The 26,964-nt window shown below is 56.7% G+C and overlaps 1 protein-coding gene across 15 annotated transcripts in view; it reads right to left on the bottom strand.

Annotated features, from left to right (window-relative positions):
- Nucleotides 1-26,964, bottom strand: part of HDAC7 (histone deacetylase 7) — a 98,157-nt gene that overhangs the window by 18,019 nt on the left and 53,174 nt on the right. For 10 of the 15 annotated variants that reach the window (XR_015707724.1, XM_087771013.1, XM_087771017.1 and 7 more), the window contains one exon: nucleotides 1,411-1,607. Coding sequence is in view for 14 of the 15 variants with exons in the window: in XM_087771013.1 (XP_087627139.1) it covers nucleotides 1,411-1,607 (197 nt within the window). In the remaining variant the exon portion in view is untranslated. Of the gene's footprint in view, nucleotides 1-1,410; nucleotides 1,608-7,608; nucleotides 7,820-9,904; nucleotides 10,082-12,761; nucleotides 12,790-14,842; nucleotides 15,094-18,919; nucleotides 18,999-26,964 lie in introns of those variants that run through there. The other 5 variants (XM_087771009.1, XM_087771014.1, XM_087771012.1 and 2 more) reach the window with 5 other exon arrangements.

Here is a 26,964-nt window from a genome sequence, read left to right as displayed (position 1 = left end):
TTTCATGGTGTTTTGACATATCTGTAGCTAGGGCATGTTGTAATACAATAAAAAATAAAAATCAGAGTTGACTAAAAGGGGAAAAAAACCCCAATTATACTAGTCTTAAAAGCTTGGATCTTGGTGTTTTCCAGAGCTGAGGTTTTCAGAGATGATCCCACTTCACAGGGAGGTCAGAAAGCATCACATCTGCACAAATGCCTCTAAGCACCCATCAGTCGTGGCAGCAGCAGCATCTCAAACTCTCCTTGTGTGGACCAAGCTGATGCTCAGCCTCTCCCAGAAAGCCTCAGTGTGATTCCGCCAGGGCTTCCAGACAAGGGTACTGGGACCAGTGAGCCTGAGAGCAGGGCTGGTGCTGAGGGGCAAGGCACATGGGACGTGAGAGAAGTGGATGAGGCTGGGCTTGTTTGGTCCAGAGGAGCGGGGGTACAACTGCCTCTTCCACCACTCAAAGGGGGGTCACGGAGCAGATGGAGCCAGGGTCCTCCGAGGAGCCCAGCAAAAGGATGAGCAGCAACGGGACAGATGTGCCACAAGGGAAATCCCATCTGGATATATGGAACTGATGCCTGCCACGAGCACGGTGCAGCCCTGCGACCGGGACACGCAGGGGGGATCTCTGTGCTTAGAGATGGTCACAGCTCGCCTGGACGTGGTCCTCCGCAACCTGCCCTACCTCTGAAGCTGGCCCTGCTCTCAGCGGGGGCCTCCAGAGGAACCATCCAAGCTCAATCTTGCTGTAATTGTGGGACAATGCAGGGTCTGGCAGCAGAGGCTGTGCAGGGCAGGGGTGCTATTCTGGGTGACACTAGAGAATTTCAGTGAAGACTTCCCAGAAAAGCAAATTAGCTTGTAAAGTGAGTAAACCGTGCCTTTAGGGCAGAGAAACAGTGGTGGCCAAGCGGAGTGGCAGATCACAGACACCAGGCATCCTGTCCAGTCGCTCTGGCTCCTCGCTCAGCACACATGGTATGCAGCTGAAAATATTTCCCTGCTTCGCACATCCCAGGAGGCCCCAGCCCTCCCGCCGGCCTTGGCAGGACGGAGATTTGGCCTGAAAGTAAGACACGAACCCCCCCACCTGACTGCCTAACTGGCCTCCTTGCGTCAGAGAGGTCTCCGGGCTGGCTAAAAAATACTACAGACTCTCCGCCTCAGGGGAAAGAAGGAATTCACCTGGGAAGGTTATTTTGGGGTTGGGATTTCCAGCCTCTTCCTCTTAATCCCTGCCAGAGACGGGAACTCGGACAAAGCCAGCCCCGACACAGGGCACTGCTGGCAGACACACACTGTGCCATGAGCTACGTGCTTTGGGGGCAAAATTAATTCTTTGAAGTGCCCAGTCCTCACCCAGCTGCTACCAAAAGCGGGTGCAGGTCCCCCCCCTGCACCCCGGGGTGCCCGTACCCTCACGTGCTGGTGGGCGAGCTGCTCCACTTGCTGCTGGTGCAGGCTGGCGAGGAAGAGCTGGTGCTGCAGCTGCTGCGTGTGCTTCAGGGCCAGCAAGGTGGTGTCGGAGCCGGGCTTGACGACGCGCTGCCCGATACGCAGGTCCATGGGGGCGGTCTGGGGCACCCGTGGGGAGGTGCACGGGTTCACAGCAGCTGTCGAGACACAAAGCAGGGTACAGCTCAGTCCCTGTCCGGCTCAGACCACCCTGCTAGGTAGGGAAGGCAGCAGATTGGGGCCCGGGTATACTCCAATGCACGGGTGGGCAGGAACACGCCCTGCCATTGAGAAGGGCTTGCTACGCACCATCTACTGCCTGCAAAAGCCTCCTCCATCATCGGGCAAAAAAACCTGTAAATCATACACCCTTGGAGAACCTCCAAGGTGCTGCAGGCATCTCGCCCTGACACCACGGCTGAGAACTGCTTTGCAAACTTAAGGCGCTCCCGCCCTGCCTGGATGCACAGCCTCCCTGCATGGTGAACCCCCCATCCTCCTGGGAACACCTAAAACAGTCCCAATTACACAGAGCGCTGGAGCACCCACTGTGGCAGGGGATTTTCACCAACCAGCTCCTAAAGCCGTGCTTAATTTATCCTGCACGTGCCACGGGCCAGTGCAAAGCAGAGCTGGTCGCTTCCAGCTGTAACAAACAGAAGACGAACCTGCAGAAGAGCCACGCAGCCACGGGATGCCCGCAGCCGCAGTGCTCCTCCTGCATCTCTGCAGCGGGATGCTCCAAACACCACAGCCAGAAGGCAGCGAGCCGGCCAGGCGCGGGCAGAAAGGGGATGAGCAAGCACGACAGCAATTGAAGGACGCACGGACAAGCCCCGTGGCGTCCCACAAACCAAACGCAGCGAGGCAGCCGTGGCCACTGCAGGTTCGTGCTTCGCCACGGGCGTTGCAGCGCAGGGGAAGCTGGAAACAAGCAGGTGGGCAGGAAATTCAGCACGAAGAGACGCTGCAAGGGGGATGCTCTTGCAGGACGCAGGGCCAAGGCCGCTGCAGCCTGAGAGCTAATTGTTTTCCAAAAGCAGTTTCAATTTAAAAAAAAAAAATCAAATGCAAATGTTATTTTATAGACAGAGAACCACACCCTGCGCTGTTCAAACCTCACCCTCAATGGCATCGGGGAGCTTGTGCTGATGACTGCAGCGTTGCAGGAGAAACCTCTGCAGGCTCCTGCCCCGTAACAGCATTTACACAGCTCTTCCAGGGGGAAACCCGGCAAACTCCTGCCCTGGCCCGCGCCTCCCTGCAAGGCAGGGGAGCACGGGAGTGTTCACCCAAGGAGGGTCCAGGGACTGTTAATAACCTCAGGCACACATCCGTGCAGACGACGGGGTGCACGGCCCTGCTGAAATGGGGCCAGCTCTGGCTTTCCCGCGTGGCCCAGGCAGGAAAAACTCCCTCTGGTCCAGGGCAAACACTTCTTGGCACCAGCTCAGTTCTCCAGGACAGAAATGTCCCCAACCTCAGGCCATGTTGGAGAAGGACCTGATGTTCCCAGGAAACCCCACACTGCAGGGTTTATCCCGTTCTCTCTCCACCTCGCTGATAACTGCCTGGGATTTAATTTGTCTCTGGCTAATTGGCTCTAATTACTACACCCTGCCTGCCCCACCGTAACCGGCATGATAGGAAGGTTGAGGAAGATTAACAGCCGCAGCCCAAAAGCTGCCAAGCTCCTCTGCTCCGTTATCACCAAGGCCTCGGGGCTGGACAAGGCGCGATGCCACGAGATGGGCAGGGTGAGCCCCACGGCCCCCTTTGAGGGTCAGGCACAGCAAAAGCAATGAGCACCTTTCAGCTGCATTTTTATGAGTGAACAAGACTCCAAGTGAAGTTACCCTAAGCAAGAAGACCCCAAGCCTTCTCTCCAGGTGCCCTTCAACACCTGCAAGAAGCCAGGGGTCCCGAAAAGGCTGATGTCCTCCGTGGGGCTGGCAATTCACCCCAGCGCTACCCAAGAGGCTGCAGCGCTTGGTCCCGTCTCCTTGCAGCACGGTGCCAGCACCGGCGCCCTGGGAGGCCGTACCTGCCTGCTGCTCCAGAAACCTCCCAGCTTCAGCAATCCCCAAACGGCCTCGGGTCTTGCTAAACACCAGTGATTTTGAAGGATGCAAGTGATAAGCTGGGCTGTCACCTCCTGCTTCTCAGCTCCTGTGTGTTCCCACCTCCCAGTGAGGAGGAGGAGGATGCCAGCGGGACGGGCGCTGGCCAAGCTCCTCGGGGATGCTCGGCAGGAGGAAGGCTGAAGGGAGGCAGCGGCACGGTGTGCGTAGTGCTACCCGACGGGACGCGCTGCTGGCAGCCAGACAAGGACAGACTGTAACAAGCAAATCTCAGGATGGGAAACGGGGACTTCTGACAGCTCCCAGCCAAGCCAAATCCCCGCCACGTGATGCTGTCTATCTGCAGGAACTTGCTGAAGCTCAGCCATCCCTCGGTCCCCTCTGGCCAAATGTCACTGTCCTGCTGTATACCATAAAGGGGCAGGAGCTGGGAAAGGCACTGGGGCTGCCGGGGGACCACAGCCATCGAGACCGGGTTTGAGACACTGAGAAGGGCTGCTTACATGCAGAAGCATCGTTTGGAGCGGAAAGTGGGGGTACGAGGAGGAAGGGGCCAGCCCACCAAACCACAGCCTCCATCCTCGGAGCGGATGGCATCCAGAGAAGAGCTGTCACAGCCTCCCTCTGCTTGCGATCCTAAAACTGCCCATGGGGAGCTCCCACCGGCCAACGCTCAGCAGCAGCAGCCTTGTTCTCACCGCCCCATCAGCAGCATCCTCAGCCCCTCCAGCACCTCCCCGGGGCAAAAAGGGGCGAGAAAGCCTTGAGGGCAACCACAGGCACCTCCGGGGATGGAGGGGGAGACACAGGCAGTGGCACAGAGCCGAGGGGGAAGGCACTGGCGGGGTCTCTGGGAATCTCTCTACCTCATTTGTTTTAGTCTTTTTAAAAACAAACTCCGAAGCAGCGGAAGAGAAGTGGGAGGGAACGCATGTGCTGGGGGAGAGGGAGGACGAACAGGCCAGCGGCCAGCAGCCAGAAAAACAACTCCTCACCGCTCGCCCAGAGCCAGGAAAAAGTCTGTCGAGCATCCCCACGGCCAAAAGGCACCGGAGCCAGGGAGAGCGGCCGGCGGCAGAGGCTGCGCAGACCCTCCTCCCGCCACGGCCCCCAGCTCCGCACGTCGACGGCGCACTGAGCACCCCGCTGCACCGGGCCCTGCTCAGCTGGGGATGGTTAGGCAAAACGGAGCTGTTCAGGAGGTGGGGAGAGAGGGAAGATGGGAGGGAAAAGAGGTACCACAGGAGCACGGACTGGTCTGAAGTGCCTCAGGGAGACACAGGCATCCCAGCCTGTGCAAAGCCCCGACTTACAACTTCGCACCCGGCCAGTGCGGGCTAAAGCCACAAAACTCAGGGCGGTTTTTCAGAGCTCAGAAACGCGACGCTTTACATGCCGAGTGCCAGGGAGGCGAGGGACGAAGACGGGCTGGGGGCAGCGGCCCTGGGAGAGCAGCCCAGCCTCCGGGCAGGAGCCCCGGCCACCGTCCCCACGCTGGGACCCCTCCGGCGCGTGGCAGCTCCCCAGGGATGCCCCGCGTCCCTCCTGCTCCAGCCCAGGCTCCAGCAGCTCTGGACCCCTTCGCAAAGCCCCCCCTGCCCTGGGAGCTGTTTGTTTCAGCCGTGAACTCCCGCTGCAGCTTGAATTCATTTGGGGTTTCATGCCGGGACCTCCGCCAAGAGTTACAGTAAACAACTCCCCTCCCCGGCAGCCTCCGATGCTCACACATGATTCAGGGGGCAGGCAGCCAGGCGAGCAGCTCCTCCTCTTCCCCTCACCCGAAGAAGGCCAAAAGCACGGCCCCATGACAGCTCCTGGGGGGTCTGCCCCTTTCCCCAAGCCAGCCCGGGTCCTGCCGGTTCCTAGTGGACCCTCACAAGCCACCAGCACCACGACCCGTGGCCACGGAGGGGCTGGGACCGGGATGCACGGGCTGAGACCGGGATGCTCCGCTGGCCCCGTGCAGCCTCAGGGGGCCGAATCCATCATCCTTCCCTCCTCAGCCGCGTGGCCAGGAGCAGGACCGAGTGCCGGGACAGGGAGAAGCGAGCTGGGAGCACCCACCCAGGGAAGAGGCGGAAGGTTTCTGGGACAGGCTCCTCTCCCGGCTGGATGTCCGGCTGCCAACATTTTTGTGAATTATTTTTAGTTCGCAAGAACATTCGCACGGGAAGGCCGGCGCTGGTGGCAAGCTCGTCTTCACGCGAGCGCTGGGGCTGGCAGGGGCTCAGCAGCCACCATGTCACCAGCAGCAGCGCAGTGGGACCAGGGCAGCACTCCCAGGGCAAATGGCTTTGCACATGACCCTGCCATTAAAACGCAGCAAAACTCAGCCTCTTTGCAGACATCCCTCTCCTCCCTGCTTCTGCCGAATAAACCATTAATTGCAAAGCTTATCTGCTCAGCCCCAACAACTCAGGATGTATCTGGGGCGTGAAGCAAGGCAGCATCAGCCCCTCTCCTGGACACGGGGTGAAGGTGGCCGCAGGGATCACTTGCTGCCTTGTCCCTGCTTGCACCACGTTGCCCAGCAGTAAAGCAGAAGCACCCAGGCCGTCGCATCGCTGCGGCACCAAGCGATTTGTTTTTCTGGGTCACCTTGCGCAGCCAGGTCACCGGGAGGAAAACATGCCGCTATGCCAGCGCAGCGGGAGAAAGCCGAGGCGAACCGCGCCGCGGTGCCGGCGGGTGGAGGCGACTGCCCAGGGCTGCAGAGCCCATTGCACAAACCGCTCCGCACCTGGGCAGGTAGCAGCTGCTGCAGCTCCACCCTTCCTCCACGGGAAAGGGAGATTGCAACACAGCGAGAGGAGCTTCGGCACAGAGTCTCTCCCCGGCGTGCCCTGGGAAAGCCTTCGGCGGTACGAGCATGAATGCAAGCTCTGTGCTCAACAACCCAGCATGGGTTACCAGCATTTTCCAGGCTGCCGGCATGGCACGGCGCAGGGAAAACAGCCGAAGCGCTCCAAGGGCCCGCGCGCTCACCGGCGAGGTGGGGAGAGCCACGGAGCGAGCCTGCAGACGGCGACGGGCTCCCCGCTTTGCAAACACTCAAGTGCCTCTCGGACTCCTGCTAAGCTTTTGGCCAGGGTGAAATCTGGTGGCAGTGAGTTTCCCAGGCCAGTGGTGGTAATCCGGTGCTTGTGTCGCTCACTTCCCAAAGGGGAAATCACTGGTCACGCTGTTGCTCCCGGACAGACAGACAGACAGCCCCCCGCAAAAGAGCAGTGCAGAAATCTTTGCTTTGGCATTTCCTGATATTTTTAAAGAGGCGAGATCAGCCGTCAGCAAAGAGCTGCACTTACATAAGAGGGAAATAAAGCAAGAAGCAAACGAACCAGGGCAGGCAGATTATTAAGGAGCAAACCAGTCGCATCCAAGCTACGCCTTTCCATGCAACCCTGCCTTCAGCCCTGCCTGCCATGAAGGCAGGCTGCCGGGTTCTGCGGCGCGGTGCAGCCCTGCCGTGTGCCAGCGCTGCCCGCAAGGCGATCGCACACGGCGAAAAGCTTTGTCTGAGGCTGAGCAGCAGCTAAAGGCAGGGTTTTTTGTTTGGTTTTTTTTTTTTTTTAAACCGTTTCCCATCTTATGTTGATTAGCTGTGAAAGGTTCAGAGTTCAGCTGGGTTGAAGAATGCGTGTGATTAAAAACATTCCTCTTTATTAAAAGGAAAAGGTCTTCTCCAGAGCCACGCACAAGTAACAAAAATTAGCTGGAGGGAATTCGTTCAAATTAAAAACACTTAAATGAGAAACCACACAAAAAGGACTATGTTGAAATAACATTAAGATCACAAAGCCAGAACTCGAGAAATAGGAAATCCCGGAGCCGGGGTACCTCGCATAACCTCACCCTGGCTCCGGAGGTGTATGCACCAAGATGCTGGCTTTAATTTTGGGACCAAACACTATGCTCCCCCTCAAAGACCAGCAAAAAATGACAAAACCAGCATCACCCCGGTACCTCTGCCCAGCTACACCAGCAGCAGGGGCACAGGCACTGCCGTCGGGTCTCGCAGCTCCCGGGGGGACAGCGGGAACCCCGAGCCGGTGCTCCACGCGCCCCTCAGCTCCCCTACCTCCATCTGCTTGCGCGTCCCCGGGGGGCTTTCTCGCAGCATCCCGCGAAATCTGAGGGTTTGGGGCATTTTCCTCCTTCCTCGCCTTGCCGGGCGGCTACCGGGGGAGCGCAGGGGAGCCGCCGCGCAGCTCCGGGGAAGGCAGCGCCGGGGAAAGCCCTGTGCCGCCGCAGCTGTCCCCGAGCGGAGAGGCCGTACGCAGCGTCCCGCGTGAGCCATAAGAGAACAGATGATGCTCAGGGAAGATGTAATGTTTGGAGCGGTCGGTTGCCAAGTTCTGATAACTCTTTATGGAGCATGTTAACTGGGAGTTTCAAGGGCTTTATGAATTGGCCAGATGTGGGTGGATCCCTCTCCTCCCTACCAGACATCAAATTCCTGCTCCAAAACAAGAAGAGGCTGATGTTTCTCTATGAAAAGCCCCCGAGAGTTTTTCCACAAGGGTAAAACCATATTTTTCTACTCTGATTCTTGCAAACTTTCTTCTGCAGAAAGTTTCCAGAAAAAAAAAATTGAGACAGACGATGATTAAAGCTTGGCAGAGGCACGTGCATCACAAAACCCTTTCCGCAACCAAAGTCATGAACCAGGATTAAAAGCAACACACCTGAAACCACCCAGACTATGCGCATACACCTGCGAGCAAAGCACATTATTTAGGTATTTCAAGCACATAAATCAGAAAATACTCTGTTTGAGCCTGTAAATGAGATCCACATCAGGCCTCGGGAAGCGGATCAGGGCGAGATACTTCCCCTGATTACTCTCGCTGGCTATTTGTGGCTCGTGACCTTTGAGTCAGACATTTAATAGCCCTCCCTGGAATTTTCTCCCCACAAATGTGCGTAGTTACGTTTTGAAACTTATGACTTCGGGTCCCAAAAATCTCATGGCGCACCGAGGCCAGCCAGCACTACAGGGACGCGGAGCAAAAAGCTTCATACCTGGATCCGCTGCTATTTTTCATGCTCTGTGTTTCAACCCACACCCCAATATCAGTGTTCCCACCCAAGCTCATCAGAGACATGGGACCACGCTATACGTTCCCACAGCATCCATACGGAGCAGAAGGCAGGACTCCACTACCAAAGGAAGAGGTATAGTGAATGCTTCAGGACTAAATAAAACATTGATGGCAGCGGCCCAGCTGTATCCGCAGTGGAAATAGGGGTGCCTGTGCGCTCCCCAAACAGCGAGCCCCCTCCTCGCTGGGCCAGGTCGGCCCCGCGGATGCGGTCGGTGGGGCGAGCAGATCCACCCAGGTGTGTTCAGGTGCCTCTTTCAAGGCAGGTTTTCCATGTGCTCTCAAATCCGCATGTTCAGATTGGCCTTGAAAGCGTTTTGCCTGCAGGGCCAAGCTGGTCCAACTTGCAAACGTGCCAGGGGCTGAGCTCCCTGGATGCTGCCCCTCTCCCAGGGATGAGTTCTTAAAGCCTTCAAAGCACCCAACCATGAACGTGCAGAGGCAAAACCTGCACAGCAAAACCTGGCGATAGGTTTCGAGTCTAAATTTGAGATTGTTCGGTCACAGGGACACACAGGTACTAAGGCACAGAAAGAGCTGGGCACAGGCAGGATTGAATCACGCCACAGGCGGGCAACACAGTGGCTGCGGTTTCACAAATAGGTGCTTATGATCCCCGTCCCTGCCGGCTGTTCCTCGGTCGTGCCCTGATATATGGCACCATCAGCCATGCCTACTCGGGCAGGTATATGTACTTGCGCATGTCTAAAGCGAGTAAGTAAGTAAATAGCGTTTTTACCAGTTTCTTTGCAGAAGAATCAAGTCCCTGCGCCACACAGCTTGTGCGTGGGCAGCGTAAGGTGCAAGGTGGGACCGAAGAGCTCATCTCCTGCAACCGCAGCCGGGACTTGGGGCCGGAGGGACGGCAAGTGGGCTCCATCCCCGCCACGGCTCTGGCACAGCTGGAAACCTCTGGCAGTCATTTCCTGCCAGCAGTTGCATCCTCCCACCCGCACCGGTCGTAAACCCCATCCCAAATAGCAGCACAAGGCCCATGGGGGAGGATGCTGTGCGGAGGAGTGCAAGGTATCCCCAGGAAACCTCGCAACAACCGCCATTTCCTCCGAAACAGAGGGAAATTCATGACCAAAGGGCTCTGTTGAAGGAAAGCCAAGGTTGCCTGGCGGCGCCTCGTGCTCCCCAGAACAGCGTAGGCAGCTTCTGCTCATGGAAACTCCCGAGATTCAGGAAAAGTCCTGCCCTCCCAGAAGGGAAACATCCCCCATAGCAGAGCCCACCCCGCTGGATTCCTTCCCCTCCGACCACCCTCACCTGGTCGCACAGCCCGGACGGGGTCTGCTGGCTACTCCCTGCTCGAGAGCCGCCAGCGGCAGGTCGGCGTAGCCCCGCACATCGTGCTATCCCGAGTCACGCGATGGAGAGGTGGTGCTGTTCCTCCCAGTCCTTGCCCAAAGCCTTTCTCCGCAGCGGGCTGATGCCAAGCTCCACCGCTCCTCCTGCCCCACCAGCCCTGCAGACGCACCCCACGGAGGGCTGCTACGCATCTTCACCGCCCATGTCCTCTCCTTGCAGACACAGCTACAGCAGCAGCCGGAGAAGGGGCGAGGGTTTGCAGTGTGCTCCTGAAAGCTTAAATACTGCCAAGGCCCCCAGGCAACGACGAACGCAGGTGATAGGCAGCAGCTCCAGGCAAGCAAGTAGCCCTGCTCTGCCTGAACTGGAACAGCTTGGTGTCTTACAACAGCCCCATCTCTCCCTCGACCAGGCTTCTGGCAAGTGGAAACAGTCCAGTCTAGAGCCTCAGCATCATCTCCCTGCTTACAGCCAACACAGATCTTTGGAGAGAGGCTTTGGCACCGCTCCTGGCAAGATAAGCTCCTCCGGGTCTCTGTTCTCCAAGCAGGTAGATGCCAACAGAGGCAGAGCTGTGCAGCAGCCCCGCGGACGCAGCCAAGCGCTCCCGGGCAGCGAGCGAGCACCCTCTCGGCGCAGGACGCCTCGTCTTCCCGTGCCGGCTTTGATTACATCAGCACGAGAGGATGCGGCCTCCATGCCAAGGGAAGCAGAGGAGAGATCAAACGATTATACGAACCTCTCCTCAATTACCAACCGTTTGCATAAGCGGAGGAGAGTGTTCCCAACCGGTTTGGACAGCATGCCGATGGGCTCATCAGCACCTCTGCCCTGCACCGTGCTGCTGCCCGCAGCCCGTCCGGGGGCCGCTGCAGGGGGGTCCTCGCTGCTGTCGCCCCCTGCACGCACGAAGCCGCTGTTGGGAGCATCCCGCTGTGGCACGGAGTGCCTTGCGGGCACGGCACGGAGCAATGCCTCCATCCCCTTGGCTCAAACCTACAACCTGCTTCGTCTCACACCACCTGCAAAGGGGCACCACTGCACGGGGGCTGCTGTCACCCGCGCTACAGCTCAGCCTACATATTTATTTTTTTAATTGCTGCGTGCAACAGAGGAAGAGCCCAGCTTGACTCACAAGCCCCCAGGGAAGAGCTCAGGGCTCCGAAGTGGTGTCTTGCTTGATCTGGAAGTGCTGAGACAAAAAGCCTGGACTCCCACAATACCCAGTCTCAGCAAGTGACTACTCAAGGGGACCTGCCCATTAATTGGAGCCTCTCTGCATGCTGCAGAGAAGGAAATCCCTTTGGCAAATGCTGGCCGAGGGCCAAGACTGGGCTGGAAGGCAGATTCAGTCATGAAAAGAAAATGAAAAAAAACTCAGGCCCAATACAATGCAGAGAGCAGGAGAACAAGGAGCTGGGAAAAACACCGGCAGCCCCGGCTCTATGGGAATAAGATGCATCCCAGGGAAGAGGCACAAACGAAATTCCCCGTGCAGATCTACAGACTGCTCCACCACCACCAGTAAGGGCACAACTGGCGTTCACCCCAAGCCTTGCTCTGGTGCCAACCATCAGGTGTTTGAGCAAGGATACTCTCAGACAAAGCTGGGGAGACCCAGCTTTGCCCTGCAAGGCCAGGGGACAGCATGTGGCCGTCCCTGACCATTGCCCACCCCGTCTCAGCGGCCGCTCGAGCCAGTGCCAGAGATTACCAGCACGCAGAACAAAGATTCGGGTTTTAGGGCGAGAGCTATTTATGTCAGAGGAAGGAAGCTGCAACATTTTCAGTTTCCTGCACAAATACACTTTTGGTATCCTTCGCTGTGGGGCTGTCTGGCACTGCCTCCCATACCTGGGTGCTCATGGAGAAGCTAGGAAAGCACGGCCTTTGGTTCAAAGTCGACATCTGTGCAGCGGGGCAAGGCGCAAGCATCAAATCCTTAACGCAGAGGAGGCTGAAACGTGCCTGGATCCAGCAAGCCCTTCTGCCACACCATGGGGACACCAGTGACAGCCACCCTGGGGGGTAAATCTGGGTTAGCACTGGTGCAGGAAAGCAGATGGGGGAGATGCTGGGAAGAGATCCACGATGCTGAAACCGGGGAATGCCACCTGGGCGGGAAAAGCTATGAGGAACAGCACGGTCAAGTCATCAGGCAGGATTTCTGGGACTCCGCAAGAGCTGGGGGTGAAGAAATGCAAGGAGGACCCGGTGTCCTACACACAGCCGGAGCCTGCCCGGGGAAAAGCAGGAGCAAACAGCAGTCAGCAGGGAGAACCCTCGGCGGAGGACGCAGGCCAGCTCCCAGCTGACGGCTGCAGAACGCGAGTGCCCCGAGGCAGCCAAAGCGCCTGGTGGGGACGGAGGGTGCGGTGGGGTGTGTGCGCTCCACACTCATGTACCAACGCCGCCCAGAGTGTTTAACCCAGAAAGCAGGGTTAATCCTACCACCGAGCTGCTCAAGCATGGGGAAAAAAAGGAAAATAAATAAACAAACAACTCCCCGGTGAGCCCAGCACAGCAGCGTTAACCTCAGACACTGAGGAAGCAGTGCACGTGTTGGGATTGGAGCCCTGGGCCCCTCTCAAGATCAGACCTGGTATCAACTCGGCAAAATCGCATACCCGTCCAGGACCCTGAACTCCTTGACAATCGAACAAGCAACGGCGCCTGGCTGGGGGCACGCTGTGGAGCTGAACTGCACCCAGCTCCAGACAAAAGGATGCTCAAGGTGTATCTAATACAAACCCATCTTTATAAAAACCCCTGAAATGTCTGCACAGGATATTTCCCACCCGCTCGGCACGCTCACCTATAGATGTCATCGCGTTCCTCCGAGTCCTTGCGGGTCAATGCGCCCGTAGAGCTGAGCCCTGCAACGCGGGCTGGGCTGATGGCATCGGGCGAGCGGCACAACGACTGTGGCGAAGGGTGGCGGGAGCTCTCAGATCTTTTCTCCCAGCGGTTGCAAAGCCAGGCGCGGCCGCACACCACACCCTTGCAGTTCTCACGGGCAAGTATGAACCCTGGCAAAGCCCTCGGCTTGCTGGCAGCCAGCCCCATCAGACTCATTAAATGCAATTAAGCCAGAGTGGGTATTCCCCCCCCCACTCCGCTTTGGGGGATATTGCTTTTAGACAAAATAAACAGGGAGCTTTTGCGTGGGCTCGGGCAGGTGGCTGGCACCCAGGCCCCACGCAGCAGCAGGTGGAAATGCAGAGGTCTTTGTCGGCAAAGCAAAAGCCACAGCGGAGCGGAGAGGATGGTCTACGATGCCAGCACTGCTCCTGCTTCCACGCGTGCCCGCTCCAACTCCCTTCGCCGGGGCAGCTGCTGGAAATGAACACAAGACCCTCTCTGCTTTGCAAACAGGAACATGCAATAAGATAGGCCATAATGAAGCCTACACCCCAGCTGGCTCATATTTTTAAAAAATGGGAAAACCTTCTGCCTCAGCCTCAGTGATATTTCATTGCACCAGCTCCTCCAGCACCACTTCTAAGCTGGTTTACAGAAGAATTGCTGTTCTGCTGCGTTCTCCAGGCTCACAGCCTCCCTACAACCACAAAACCAGGGAGGAGGAAGGAGACAACTGAACCACGCGTCTCCTCCTCCTTCCACGCAACCTCTCCTCCTTCGTGTACCCCACCGCAGGGCAGCCAACACCAACACACGCAATGGGACATGCGTGGCCAAAATGTCAGGAAGGCTTAGACCGCTGAGGACACGCAGGCGAGGTCGTTACCCCGACCCCCCGGGGACAAAAAGTACTTTTACAAGCCTGCAGATCATTCACATTTTTTGCTAATGCAAAGAGCTGGCTCCGACAGCCGCCAAGTAATTGCTCCATCGCCCTGGCACTGCTGGACACCTCCTGTCAGCAGTGAAATCCGGGAGCTCCCAGTATTCCTGGCAGGTTACGCGGGCTGGCCCCGACCCTGGGCTTTGTCAGAAATGTTCAGCGGCTCCAAAGCGGGGTATGGAGGGTGTCCCTGAGAACGGCACGTGACGGGTACCACGCACGGCAGATGCTGTTTGAGGAGGACAAAACAGCCGTGCTGCGTCCCGATCCACTTTGGGACAAGCACAGGGGGAAAAAAAAAAGCCAAAAGGGATCCTTAAAGCTTTCTGCTCCCCTATGGAAAAATCAGCAGGGCTGCTAAGTCCTGGGGCTGTCCCAGGACAGACTCAACGCCAGCACACGTGAGATTTGAATTTGCGCTCTTGTGGCTGTCCCAGGGTGAGCCCAGCTGAGCTGGGATCCAGTTCAGTAAGAGATGGGCTTTTCCCCGTTTGGCTGCTACCAGGAAGTGACAACCACCCCAGTAAAACTGGTAAAACTCTCCCATACAGTCAAGCCTCAGAGATGTATCATGGGCGATTTCTCCTCTGAACGATGGGAGAGGTGTGGCTGCGCTCTGACCAAGATCTTTGCTTCAAATGTTTGGGGTTTACTGGTGCTAAAGGGATTTAGCTGGAGCAAATTAACATCATTTCCCATCTTAATTAATTCTGCTTTCACTTCCTGGCACGTGGGAGCCCGGCCTCCCCTGGCGCAGCGAGGAGCCTTGACTTTGCACGGCCACAGCAGTCGGAGCTGTGCAAAAAACACAGGAAGGATTTTGCAGCATTTCTTTGTCATCATCAGAGCCCTGTCCACAAGATGAAGAACTAAAAACACCCCCAAAAAAGCCAGAACCCTCTTTCATGGCCATATTTTTCTATCACAAAGCAAGAGGTGACCTTCCCCATTCCCTCTCCCACCTTCAGAGGCACTGGAAACCATCCCTGCCAAGGGGCCAGGGATTATCCTCCCAGCCCCTGCAGCCCCACCACGACACGGCGCTCAGGGCGTTTATCACATTAGGACCCCACTTCGCCTTCCCAAAATACCTTATGTTGAGCGCCAGCAACCTCACGACAGCCTCGCCCCACCACTGGTAATAAGGGATGCGGAGGCAGCAGCATCTCCCCCGGCATTGCTGAGCACCACAAGTCCGGCCACGTCTGCGTGTCCACTAAAAGCCACGTTGCAGAAGCATCTCCTCCGACGGAGCCCCGAGCCCCCGCCTTGCACAGAAGGACGCGCCTGAGCCCGCGGGCTGCCAGCGGGGACACGGGATGAGATGCATCTCCACTGCCAAGACTTTGCAGAGGAGGGGAGACCTCGGGGATGTCTCTGGCCAAGATGCATCAGCCCTTGACCTGGGCGGAGCGGGACGGTGCTTCGAATAGCAGCAATTGTGCCTATTGCACAACTGGCAGCGAGAAAAATCCTCTCCCCTCCCCGCCCACCCCACATCCCTTTGAGGCAAAAAGGAAGAAGGCTGGAAACATCCTTCCTCTCCTCCGGACAATGCGATGGAAATAGCAAGGGAGGAGCGGCGGCGGAGGCAGCCTCGGCTCCACGAGGATGCGGTGCCTGGCCAGCGGCAAGGAGCTGCGCGCGGCTCCCGGCTTCCTGCCATTGTCCCAGCCAGGGGCCGAGCCCCGCGCAGCTGCACGCCCGGTACGGCAAAACCACAATTGCCTCCTTGCCCCAAAGGACCAGCCCCAAAACGCAAACCTGCTGCCCCGTCCAGGAGGGGTGGCCGCAGGCACAGACTTCACCTTCACCCAGGACCCGCAGGCGTAATGGCCAGGTCTCGGATTTAATCCGAAATCCACTGGCAGCCACCAGCTGCTGTGGAAACACGGCGGTCGCTGTGCACGGTCCCGCAGAGGGGCTGGAAACCAGAGCCTTTGTAACAGGCGCAAACACCGTGATAAAATCCACTCCTGAGACTGGTGGGATTTTCCACTGCAGGGGAAAAAAAAAAAAAAAAAAAAAAAAACACAAGATGACAGAAGACACTTTCTCTGGACCCAGCCCGGAGGGTGAAACAAAGCCCCCAGGGAGCAAGTCCCACCCTAAATTCCTATTTTCTCCTCCAAATGGGAGGTGCACGTGTTCAGGCTCCTCCAGCACACACGTCAGCAGCCGGAAAACCCTGCAAGGACCAACGCAAGCCCGTCCTGCCGGAGGACGGCTGCTGACGGCAGCTAGCTTGAGCAGATGAGGGTGGCAGGAGGACCCGGCCAGGGCAGAACCACTCAAAGTTATGAACCAGTCCCCAAACTTGGGATTGCAACTCAAGTCGGTGCCAGTTTTGTTATTCACCTCCCGTTCTGGAGGGATTTGCAGGTTATCGCTTGCAGCCCTTTTTCACAATCAAGGTGGTGACAGAAACTGTTTTTTTAAAAAAAAAAGCAAAACAAAAAACGAACAAACCATATACATAAAAGGCTTGAGATGCTTTTAGGACCTGAGGTGGGATTTCAACACTGGCACCACCCAAGTAAGTGTCACAGTGTCAGCAGCACAGCCAGACCCACAAACCCTTCAGCACTCCCCACCGCCTCCGCAGCCTCGAAGGGCCACAGCAGGGAGAGAAACAGGAGGAAGAGGATGGACAATGCCACGCATCCCTGCTCCTCCCCATCACTGCCCAGCCCTTGACCCTGAAGCACGGGCTCCTCTGAGCCCACCGGAGCAGGGAGACAGGCCCTGTGCAGACTGGCGTCTCTTTACCTGCCAAAAAGTGGGGCCAGGCACTCCCAAAGCCCAGGCTGCTTGCTGAGCTGCCGGCGTCGCTCCCAAAGCCCGGCCGTGCAGGCAGCACTACGAGCAGAGCTGCTCTGCTCCCTGAAGGTTCCCAAGTGCATTTTTGCCCTGCTGATGTGTTAAAAATAGAAAAAATAGAAAATAGAAAGCATCAGCATTATTGTCCTGCAAGCAAATACAGAAAGATTACGTGCTTGCTGTTAAAAATCTATGCAACAGAGACTTACTCTAATACAGACACATAGGAAAGCTCTATTTCTGGAGCAAATAACTTGGGAAGTTAGGACAACATCTTTAAGAGTATTCATTATATTGACGCACTGCGGCATTAAACACCAGTGGTAAACTTGCCTTTCCCCTCCTCTCCTCGCTTCCCTGTTTTTTTTTTTTTTTTTTTTTCAGGCTTTTACGCATCTGCCGCAGGCCGCCTGCCTGCGCTGGCCTCCGAGAAGGGTGCGCAGGCTTGCACGACACTCCCACAGCAGAACACGCTGCCCCGGTGCTGCCCTCGCAGATGGGAAAGCAAGCGTGATCCAATTTGGGAGTGGTCTCATCACCATCCTCGCTTAATGCTTTCCAGCTCTAGATGAAGCATTGCTGCAGGGAAGTGGGGAACGCCATCCCTACGGCATGGGGAGAGGGGCTCCGCAGAGCAGGGAGCCGGAGGCAGCCGGACTCTCCATCCCAGCTCCGGTTCCCAACAGGTAAAAGCAGTTTGCATGCTCCTTTTGCAAAAGCAGTTTGCATGCTTCCCCCTAAAGGGAAAAGCCACCGGTGACCTCGGTGGCAGGAAACCTGCTGAGCTTCCCTGTCCCCCCTTCCCTGCTCCCGGCGTCATCCCTGCTGACTCCGGAGGGAGGGGGCCCTCAGCCTGAACCTCATTCTTGGAAAGGGAAGATTTCTACGCAAGCTCGGCCTTTCCATGAGTGTTTGTGCTAACACACTGGACCGCTCCCACCCAGCTGGGACCCAGCTCTCGATCCAATTTCATTTCTCAGGAAACCACACGGGAGATGAGAGGAATGTGTCGGGTCACTTCCAGCTCCAGGCGGGAACCCTGGCTTCTGCAAAAGCAGCCCTAGGAGGGAGAGAAAACCATCGGCAAGGGCACGTCTGTCCTTCCAGCGGCTCTCTAGAGAGGTGCTTAAGGGATCGCTCAACTCCCAAACAAAACAGCCTCCGGCTTCCAGCCTTCACCCGCCTCGCCGGGGGCAGGAGCGCCCTGCGGGAGGGCCTGGGAGGAGGCTGGGGCTGGGAGGTCACACCGTCATCCCCAACACACGGCAAATGGCTCCCACTCATCACCGCTAAGGCAGCGAGGCTGTAAATACACTCCCGCAGACGCAGCGAATAGACCAAGCATAACTCACTTCACCCCCCTCCCCTTCTCCCCAAAACAAAACACACACCCAGAAACAGAAGGAAACCAGTCAGGAAAAACCCGACAGTAATTCAACAACTATTTCAAGCGTTTTCATTCCCAGGAGGAGGCTGCTCTGCCCTCTGCCACATCGCCCCCGCCGTCCCGGAGCTGCCCGGTGCCCCTTCACCATCCCATGCCAGGTGCCGGTGGGCCAGCCCGCCGGGGCCCTTCTCTCCTCATTTAACACCACGCACATCTCAGCTGGCATCTCGGCGCAAAGGCAATGCCAGATTTCTCTCTGCTGAGCCAATGCACTTGGAAATGCATGACGACTTCAGCAGATTAATTGGAAACACAGCCTGGGTGTTGCAATCCCAGGAATGACTCCAATTTCAGGAACAAATGTTTTCATCTCTAACTGGGAGCAGTCACCCAAGTGGAAGGGCGCATTTTTGTTGCTGTAGCTCACCCCTCCCCTGGTGCACGGGCGGGGGGAAGAACGCTGCATCTCACCCCGACGGACCACTGCGCCGGCGCTCGCGTCACCGAGGAGCTGCTGCTGCTGCTGCAGGGACTCCTTACGCTCGCAGCCGGCACCGGAGAGGGACAGCCCAAGGTTTTCCTATGTCAATCTCCTTTTGCAGCACTGCGTCATTCCTGATGGGGTCTGCAGCCTCCGCTGCCAACAGCAAGAGGTGGGAGAACAGGAGGGGACATGGGGGTCCCCTGCTGCTAGTCATCAGCTCCCCAGGGCTGGCCGCGGGGCCAGCACCACAGCTCTAGAGATCAGCAGTTAGCTCTTCCTCAAGGTCCTGCTGCAAAGCTGCACTAAGCACGATGGCAACGCTTCCAGCTCTTGCACAGGTGCTTTCCCAAGAGGCTACTGCCCCTACCCAAAGCCCCAGGAGGACCAGCTCCACTGCTCCCTCCATCAAGGCTGGAAAAGATGTTCTTTCACTGCACAACTCCTGCATCTTCCATACTCACACACAGAAACGCTCACCCTGAAGAGTCCCAAACTGCGCTTCTGCTGAAGGACATGGGCTCCGAGAGCTCAAGGATTCCATTTCTGTGCCCGCAATATCTGGAGGCGACTCTTCTGCCCTGCGCCCAGCGGGTGGTGACAGCCCGGGCCACCGCGCCACGCACACCTCAGCAGTGCTGGAGGAGACGCTGATGGCCAGCTCGACTCAGGTCCCCAAAGTCAAGTCCAGCAGTTTGAGGAAGAAGGGACCTATTCCCACTGCAAAGGTCCTGGACTGAACTTGCCAGAGGCTGAAGATAAATCCCCATAAGACCATTCACTCCATCTAGTGGCAAGCCATTCCCATGCTTCCATATTATTTTTCCTCCCTCTACAGCAACAACTCTCCCCTTTCCAGAAGTTTCAACATCAGTTGCCATCCCTTTGCTCGGCCGTGCTTGCTGCCAGCCTCCCATGGTCTCTTAGGTGGTCCCTCTGCAGCCATCACAACTCCTGATGTTCTCCCTTTGCTGCCAAACCCAAAAAACTCTTCTGCGGCTCGGCAGCTGTTGCAGCGGCTTCCCCGCTCCTGAAGCTTAAGGTGATAAGGGAAGGAGAAAAGCTGGTCTATCCACCCTCGGAGCCCTGGCAGGGAAGTCTGCTCTGATATCCTGCTGCCAGGGCTCCCGCAGCCCAAGAAAAACTGTGTGGGCTGTGGAAAGGGCATGTGGCTGCTGCTGGAGAAAAAAACCGGCAAGCTGGGAGCCCAGGGACAGGCTCAGGGCACAGCCAGCTCGCTCGGCTCCGGCGAGCCCGCACATGCGGGTCAGCAAGCACCCAAAGGGAAGGGGGGACTGGCCCCGGTGGTGCTGCGGCTGCTTTTACCGATCCCCATCTCTGCTGCAGACAGCCATGGAGCAACGCCTGGGTAAATTCCTGATCTGGCAGAGCTGCAGCAGGAGACTCTCCTACAGCGAGCGGCAGGGATCTGGAGCTAACAGCAAGCAAGCACAGCCCCTGCCTTGCACAGCCCAGACAGAGACCATGATTTCAGCTAGATAAAAAGCATTTTAATCTTCCCAGATAAATCAGCTCCTGCAGGCCTCATTTCTGCCAGCTTCACCTCCTCTCCCAGCTGTTTGGCCTCCCCTTTCAGCAGAGCCCTGCCAGAGCTGAAGCCTGACCCAGGAGCGGGTGCACCAGCAGCACAGACGGCCCCGAGCTGTACAAACCCCTCCTGCAACCCCCCTGCCCCGCTCCAGGCTTAAACCCACCAACCCCAGCCCCAAATCCAGTTCCCTTCTTAGTCTGTGCCTTGTAGAGCTCTTTTTTTCCTGCATGAAAGCCACAACTCCCAGCCAGACCTTTGGGTTGTGACTTCTATTCCCTGCCATAAAGTTCCTAACCTTTTTCTTGTTCAGTGTGAGACACGGAGGAGCTGCAAACACCAGCTCTCACTAAGACACCGCCGTCCCCTTCGCGTGACCGTAGGCGCCGTGCGGCGCCACTCGCTGCTCTCAGCCAGGTCTCCTGCTTCCCACATCAGCCACGGCAATTTCGGAGCACTCTTCAGCTGAGACTCTTGAAGACAACGTGTCAAATGGCTTCCTAAAACACAAATCTGCTGGAAACTATTCACCCGTGACCAAACCCTCACCTCAAAGTCACGTAAGCCATAGCCTTTCTGCCATTAATTTAGATATTCTGACAAAATAAAACCACCAGGTTTTGTAATGAGATGCCACTTATGGAGCTTTGCTCATCCCAGAGCCTGCTGCGAGATCTTTATTTGGAGTATCCCTATCTCTCCAACTGGGAGATCTGTATGCTAATGCTAAGTACATCAGAAAAGCAACCAGCGGCATGTAACTGGGAACCTCTCTTCTGAACTGGGCTACTGGTATCAGACTGGTCGGTAGGTGGGTGAGCTCTGGCAAAGTCACATCTCTCATTCCAGGGTCAGGAACGCGGAAGAGCTGCTGCAAGGAGATGAACATGGAAGCCACTTGGGCAGAGGGGAAAGCCGTGGGGTTTGGCAAGGATCTCCTCCGGCAGGCAGCACTGCTGGGAGGCCTCCCCCACCGAGCCAGAAGATAAGACGGCAGAAGGGAAGACATGCAGATTTGTGCAGATACAGCACACACCCAAGCTCAAACCAGGCCTAGCCCACAAATCCTTCTGCAAGTTTCTCCGTCCCACCTCCAGATGTGCCAGCACCCCATCCTACACCCTGCACCCCTCCCAGGCTTCTCCTCAGACACACCCTCCACCTTCTTCACTCGCTTGGCACACTGTCCCAGACACGTCCGCATGGTGTGAAACGGCCTCTCCATGCCAGCATCCCAACCTCTCCAGCAGGGAAGCAGCCAAGTGCTATCACTTGTTCCCATCGCCGTCACAGGCCATCATCCAGTCTGGGCTCCTGCAGAAGAGAGAGTGAACCTCCACCCAACCAGCACAGTTACTCCTGAGTAAGCTAGACCCAACAAGACATCCAAGCCTGACAGCAAGGTCCCACCAAGGAAAAAAAAAATAAAAAAAATCCTCCCAGTTCCTTGATCTTGACAGATCTTTCAAGGGTTTGTCATCATCACTGTTACAAATCCACACCTCAAAACACAAACAAAAAAGGCAGCCAATAAAACTGACGGGAACTGCAAACAAGACTTGAAGATCTTTGGCCAGGGAAGGAGCAGACTCCAGACATTTCCCCAGGGACTCCCTTCTGCTGTGATTTGACACGAGAAGAGATCAGATGTGGCATTGCTAGGATTGTTCACATAAGACGGACAGGGCCAACACGGAAACCGCAAGCTAACCTCTGCCTCCAACACATCATTGTTTTGGTCCATCAGCCAAAGGAGCTGATGCCTCGAGCCTCCTTTGCCGAGATAACCAGCCTGAGCTTCATCACCATCTCTCCCTGCAAAGCAGATCCTACATTTTTGTAGTTTTGAGTCTTTTCCATTGAGTCACTGCCCTTTCTGAAGTAGACAGTACAGCGCTGGCCACAGCATTAAGACCACTCAAGAGTCACGAGCTACAGAGGCGATGACGTCTCCTCACTCCTACTTGATGCTTCTTGGCATCACTCAAGAAGCACAGACTCGGTGGAGCCTTCAACCCTGTTCAGTTATTTTTGAGGACTCGGAGCACAGCCACCATGGCATTGCCTGAGCGGGACCAGCACCGTCTCTCTCCTGACAGCTCGGTTCCTGCTCACGGATATGAACGCTCTTGATCCATGACAAATAAACCTCTACTAGCAAAGCCAGCAAGAAGTACACATGCAGCCCCACACGCGTAGGGAGACAGAGAGCAAAGGATGCCCGGTAGAGACAAGCTGCAGGCACATCTTTACTGCTTGGCTGCATCCACATCAGGAGCACTTTGCAGCTACAGACCACCAATACAGTGCTCCCAGTCTCCACAGTCTGAAGACTAGCTCATCCTCCCAAGGAAGAAGGTTAACATTCACCTGCGGTATTTACAAAGATGACAAGAAGCACAGAGCTGATGTCTAGCTCCCTGACTCTGCAAGGCTTGTACCTGTCAGCACAGGGCTCCTCAGGTTGCTGCTCGCCCCAGAACTGGGGGTGCATTGCAGCAAGCTCTCTCAGCGACAGACGAGACACAGAACCACCACCCCCCGGCTTGGTTACAACCCGCTATTGGTATTTATTTTAATCAGAGTAACCACATGGCGCAACTGAAGTGCCAAAGCATGTCTCAAGAGCCCCTACAATTAGCATGGCAAGCAGGGGGGGCAGAAATGGCCTCCGCAGGATTTGCTGGGAGGTGTCTGCAGACAGCACACGCAGGGCTGACCATCACCAGAACTCCCCAGTCCCCCTTATCTCATCTGGGATATACGTGATGGTGCCCTAACTATTTCCCAGTCAGTCCTGAAAAATAAAACTCCGGAGTCTGACTTCAGGGTAGGATCCAAATCCACCAGCTACAGCTGTGATTCATCTGCCAGAGTCGACATTTCAGTGCAGATGTCTGAGCTGGCTGCAGAGACACCAGCAATAATCCCGTCATGGACATCCTAAAACGGTGCGGTTTGTCTGCCCCAGCAGCTCTTCCGCCTGCCCGGAGCGCGGCAACATGTGGTTCAGGCTCAGATGTAAATGCCATCACTGCAGACACCTAAAACTCAGGGAGTTAAACCAATCTCGCATGCAGCTCCTAAGAAATGAGTGGCAGCTCTGTCGGCTGCGTGGATCTGCTCTCCCCCGAACCTAAGTGAAGCCCAGACGACCGGTTCGGCTCCCTTTACAGCAGCCAGAAAGCAGAGTCCCCGAAACACGTGTTGAAATCCCCCACGAAGCATTCCCAGTGTGACAAGGCCACGCGAGCGACGGTTTCATTTGTGCCAAATTCACAACTTCTCCGAGAAACACAAGGATTTTAACAAAAACCTTTCCTGCAATTTAAAGGAACTTTTTAAGGCTCCGTATCGCACATGGAGGCTACCTGAGAGCTACTGGAAAACTGAATTCATAGCCTAAAGATGACAGCATCCTCCAGGCACGCAAAACCCTGGGGTGTAACAGCATTTTGGGGGCTGAGCAGAAAGATGCTCTGAGCATCGTTGAAAGCTGCAGCCAGCTCAGCCCGCAGATGACACCAAACTCTGCCTGTTCCCTCTCCCTGAGCATCCCCAGATTTTGGGGCACCGCACAGCCCTACACGTGATTTTCTAGCACAAAACCAGGTCCAGTGCTGGCCTGGCAAGTGCCGAACACCCGCCTGGCTCAGCCGTGCCACCCCGGGAGGACGGGCACAGCCGCACGGCGGGTGCGTGCAGGTGCTCCGTGTCCGTACAGGTGTACGACTTGGATGTTTGCCTTCCTGGGTGTTTATCTCCGGGCTGTGTCTGCACACAAACTTATCTCCGAGGGGAGGGGTGTGTTGCTCTTGCACACACTCTATCTCGAGGGATGTGGGCCTTCCTCCGAGGCGAACGCCGCGTGGGCGAGCTTACCCGCAGGCCCCATGGTTTGGTACCTGCACCGGCCTCGGCTCCCCGGCTGCCGGCAGCGGTGCTGGGGCCCACAGGAGCACTCCCGCTCCTCTCCATCCCTCTTGCCCTCTCCCTAGCTCAGCCCCAGTCCCCTTTTTACCACCCAAGCAGGTGGCACTGGAAAATGCAGCAGCTCTTACAAGGAGGGGAAGGGAGGGAGACGTGGGAAGGGCAGAGCAGGGAGGAAGGAGGGATGGTGGGGCCCTAATGGAGGAGAGCGCTGATCCCATCTGGACGTGTTTGGGGTCTCCCCACAACTTCTCTTGACAGAACAACCTCAGGAAGAGCCCCATTTCTATGTAAATGCCTCATCTCTTCGTCACCTCACCCCAGCCCTCTAGTTCAGAGAGGGGACAATTAACTCGGCCAAACCCACCAGAGAAACCTCCCAGCACATCCAGGACCTCTCCGGGCCCAGAGAGGTCTGCCTGCTGCAGTCCACGGCCATCGCCCGGACTGGGAAGGGAATAACTTGCTCTCACATCGCCGCGGCATCATTTGGAGACTCAGTCTCCTGTGCATGCACTGGCATTGCTTGGCTTCACGGGGTCCAGCCCTACCACACGTGCTCTGTGGTCCCTCTGGCACCCCTCCATCGCTCCACAACTTTCCAAAACACCCAGAACAAGCTGTGGCAGAGGCTCCGGCAGCGCAGTGGGGGGAAGGATGGCTCCCAGCCTCCCAGACAGCGCTCTCGGTGGTGCCCGGGGACGTTTGCTTTTTTCACAACACCAGGATATTGAGTCACGGTCAGCCTCCCCGTAGCCTGCGCTCGCCTGTGCAATCGCCCGGCTGCTGGGGCGCGCGTTGGCGTTCATCTTACCCAAAACACAGCTCCGTCTCCAGGCTCTCCCCGTGCACACTCGACCCCCTCCTCGGCTCAGCGGCTCTGAACCTGCTGAAATGGGGAAGCTGGGAAACTCCTCTTTTGGCAGAGCTTCCGACCGAACACAGCTTGTGTATTCGTTGCCTCAGATCTACCCGGTCTCCTCTAATTTGCCCAAGAGCCCTTGGCCTCTTACGCCCGCAAATTCAGCTGTCACGGGCTGTGGGAAACCTCAGCTTTGGAAATGCTGCATTTACAGTGATGCAACTCAGGAGACATTCGTCGTCCAAAGTTGTTTTTAAGGGGGCGAGGTGGATTAACCGGCCTGGTTTAGGAATTGACCCCTGATGCAGACGGCAGTGGCCAACGGCCGGCTTGCAGCCTACGTGAGCTGTAACCCTGCCTCCCTTCCCCTCCCTCCCCCACAGCCCCGGGCCCTTTGCTCACACGGTTCCTGCAATTCCTGGCCCTCGGCTTCGATGCGTTGCACAGCTTCCGCCACCATCTGGGCTCCATTTAGGGGAGCTGATGTTTTTCACAGGGCTGTAATCTAAACTTTGGTATTGAGTTTACATCTTGCATACCAGCGTCTCACCACTGAGCCTGGCCACGCAGAAGGGGTGTCTCAGCTGCCAGGCTCTGTCCTACCGCAGGAGGATGCGGCATGTCGGCGGCTCCGCGTACCTGGGAATCGTGCTGCCATGAATGTGAAAGACAGACCAAGAACCGGGGATCCATACGCACAAACCACCTATAGATCCAGTGGGGCAACGACCCTGCCAGTAGGCATGAGCTGGGAGATCCCAGCAAGCTGGGAATCAGGTCGGCTTCCCCTGGGAGCCCGGGGAGGCTGCAGATGGGAGTCGAAGCCCTACATCAGCATTATTTGGGCTCCATCTCTAGCAGCAGGAAATTCTCCTAATTTTTGGCCTTAAACCCTACCCTTATCTTCATCCAGACACTGCAGAGTCTTTCAGAAGGGTTAGGTCCTGCAAGCGGCGATGGAGGTTGCTCTTTGGAGGACGGCTTCATTTGGGGAGGCAGGGAACAGACACCAAGAGTCATTGGGAGCAGACAAGCGTCACAGGCCTGCTGCTGCTCTGCTTGACCCAGACCGAGCAGATACAGCCTTTGAAGCCAAGTTCTACCTCTGTCTCCACCAGCAGCAATCCCAGACTGCCCACAGTCTGCTGCCTCAGCCCCTGCAAGCCATGCCTGTGGAGCAAGCAAGGAAGATGAGACGCAAAGGGACGGTCCATCCCCACCACCATCTCTGACCAGCTGGCAGAGTCCAGCTTCGAGCTTGCCCTTTTGACGCACAGGCACGCTTGTCCTCTCCAGCTGCAAATGGACAACCCAGAGCATGGCTCCCAACCTCTTTTGATGCAAAGTTTGATTATAAACTTGGCCAAGTTGAAGAGATTTGAAAAATCACGAGTGTCCCCCAGTTATGCATCACATCAGACCATGCTATGAGCAAGTCAGTTGTGTCAGAGCAAACAACACATCACCTACCTCTTCGCTGGGAGGTGGGGCTGGACATCCCCTTGCTACTGCCACCTCCCTAGCAGCCTGCCTCCTCTCCCCATCGGGGTTTCTCACCTCCCATACCACAGGCCCCTCAGCTCTGTCCCTACAGCCCCAGCCAGACGGCAGGAGTCCGGGCTCGTGCTGAGCTCCTGTGGATCCCAAGTCTCGCTTGCTGAGGCAGCTGGACGCACGAACCATCTCTAAGGGCTTATGGAGGAGGAGAGCAGGTATCCATTTTATGTTCTCTCTGCTGGCCAACTGGGAAACAAAGTTTTGCAAGGGCTATTCTGGGTGGAGAAGAAGAGGGGTACACTTGGGAAAGCCTGGGGAGCTGGAGATGGGAGCATAGGAAGCAGAGCAAGGGCAGGGATGCGCAGTGGCTTCTGCATTGCCTGGTCCATCACTGCCTGCATTCAAAGCACAGCACAGATGCAATCAGGCCAAGCAGCCCACAAGCTGCTGTGCTGTTCAGAGAAGGAAGCGGTGTCTGCTGGGCCGGGGCCCGGAGCCAGGGGTCTTTCAGCAGCACCGCTGAGTCTGTAGGTACCTGCTCTCGCAGCAGCCTATACTGCAGAGCTGAGACACATTGGATGTTTCGGACAGCGAGATCTACGGTCCCAGGAGTGCTCCAGGACACCTACTTAGACTGGGCTACTACCAGACTGCTCTCCACCCTCTTAGGCTCCTGCTCCAGCATAT

This window comes from Nipponia nippon, unplaced genomic scaffold (genome assembly GCF_047370975.1).
Source record: "Nipponia nippon isolate SJK-2023a ecotype South Korea unplaced genomic scaffold, ASM4737097v1 scaffold_35, whole genome shotgun sequence".
Taxonomy (NCBI): Eukaryota; Metazoa; Chordata; class Aves; order Pelecaniformes; family Threskiornithidae; genus Nipponia; species Nipponia nippon.
Note: the sequence above shows the minus strand (reverse complement) of the source record. Positions and strands in the feature narration are given on the sequence as shown.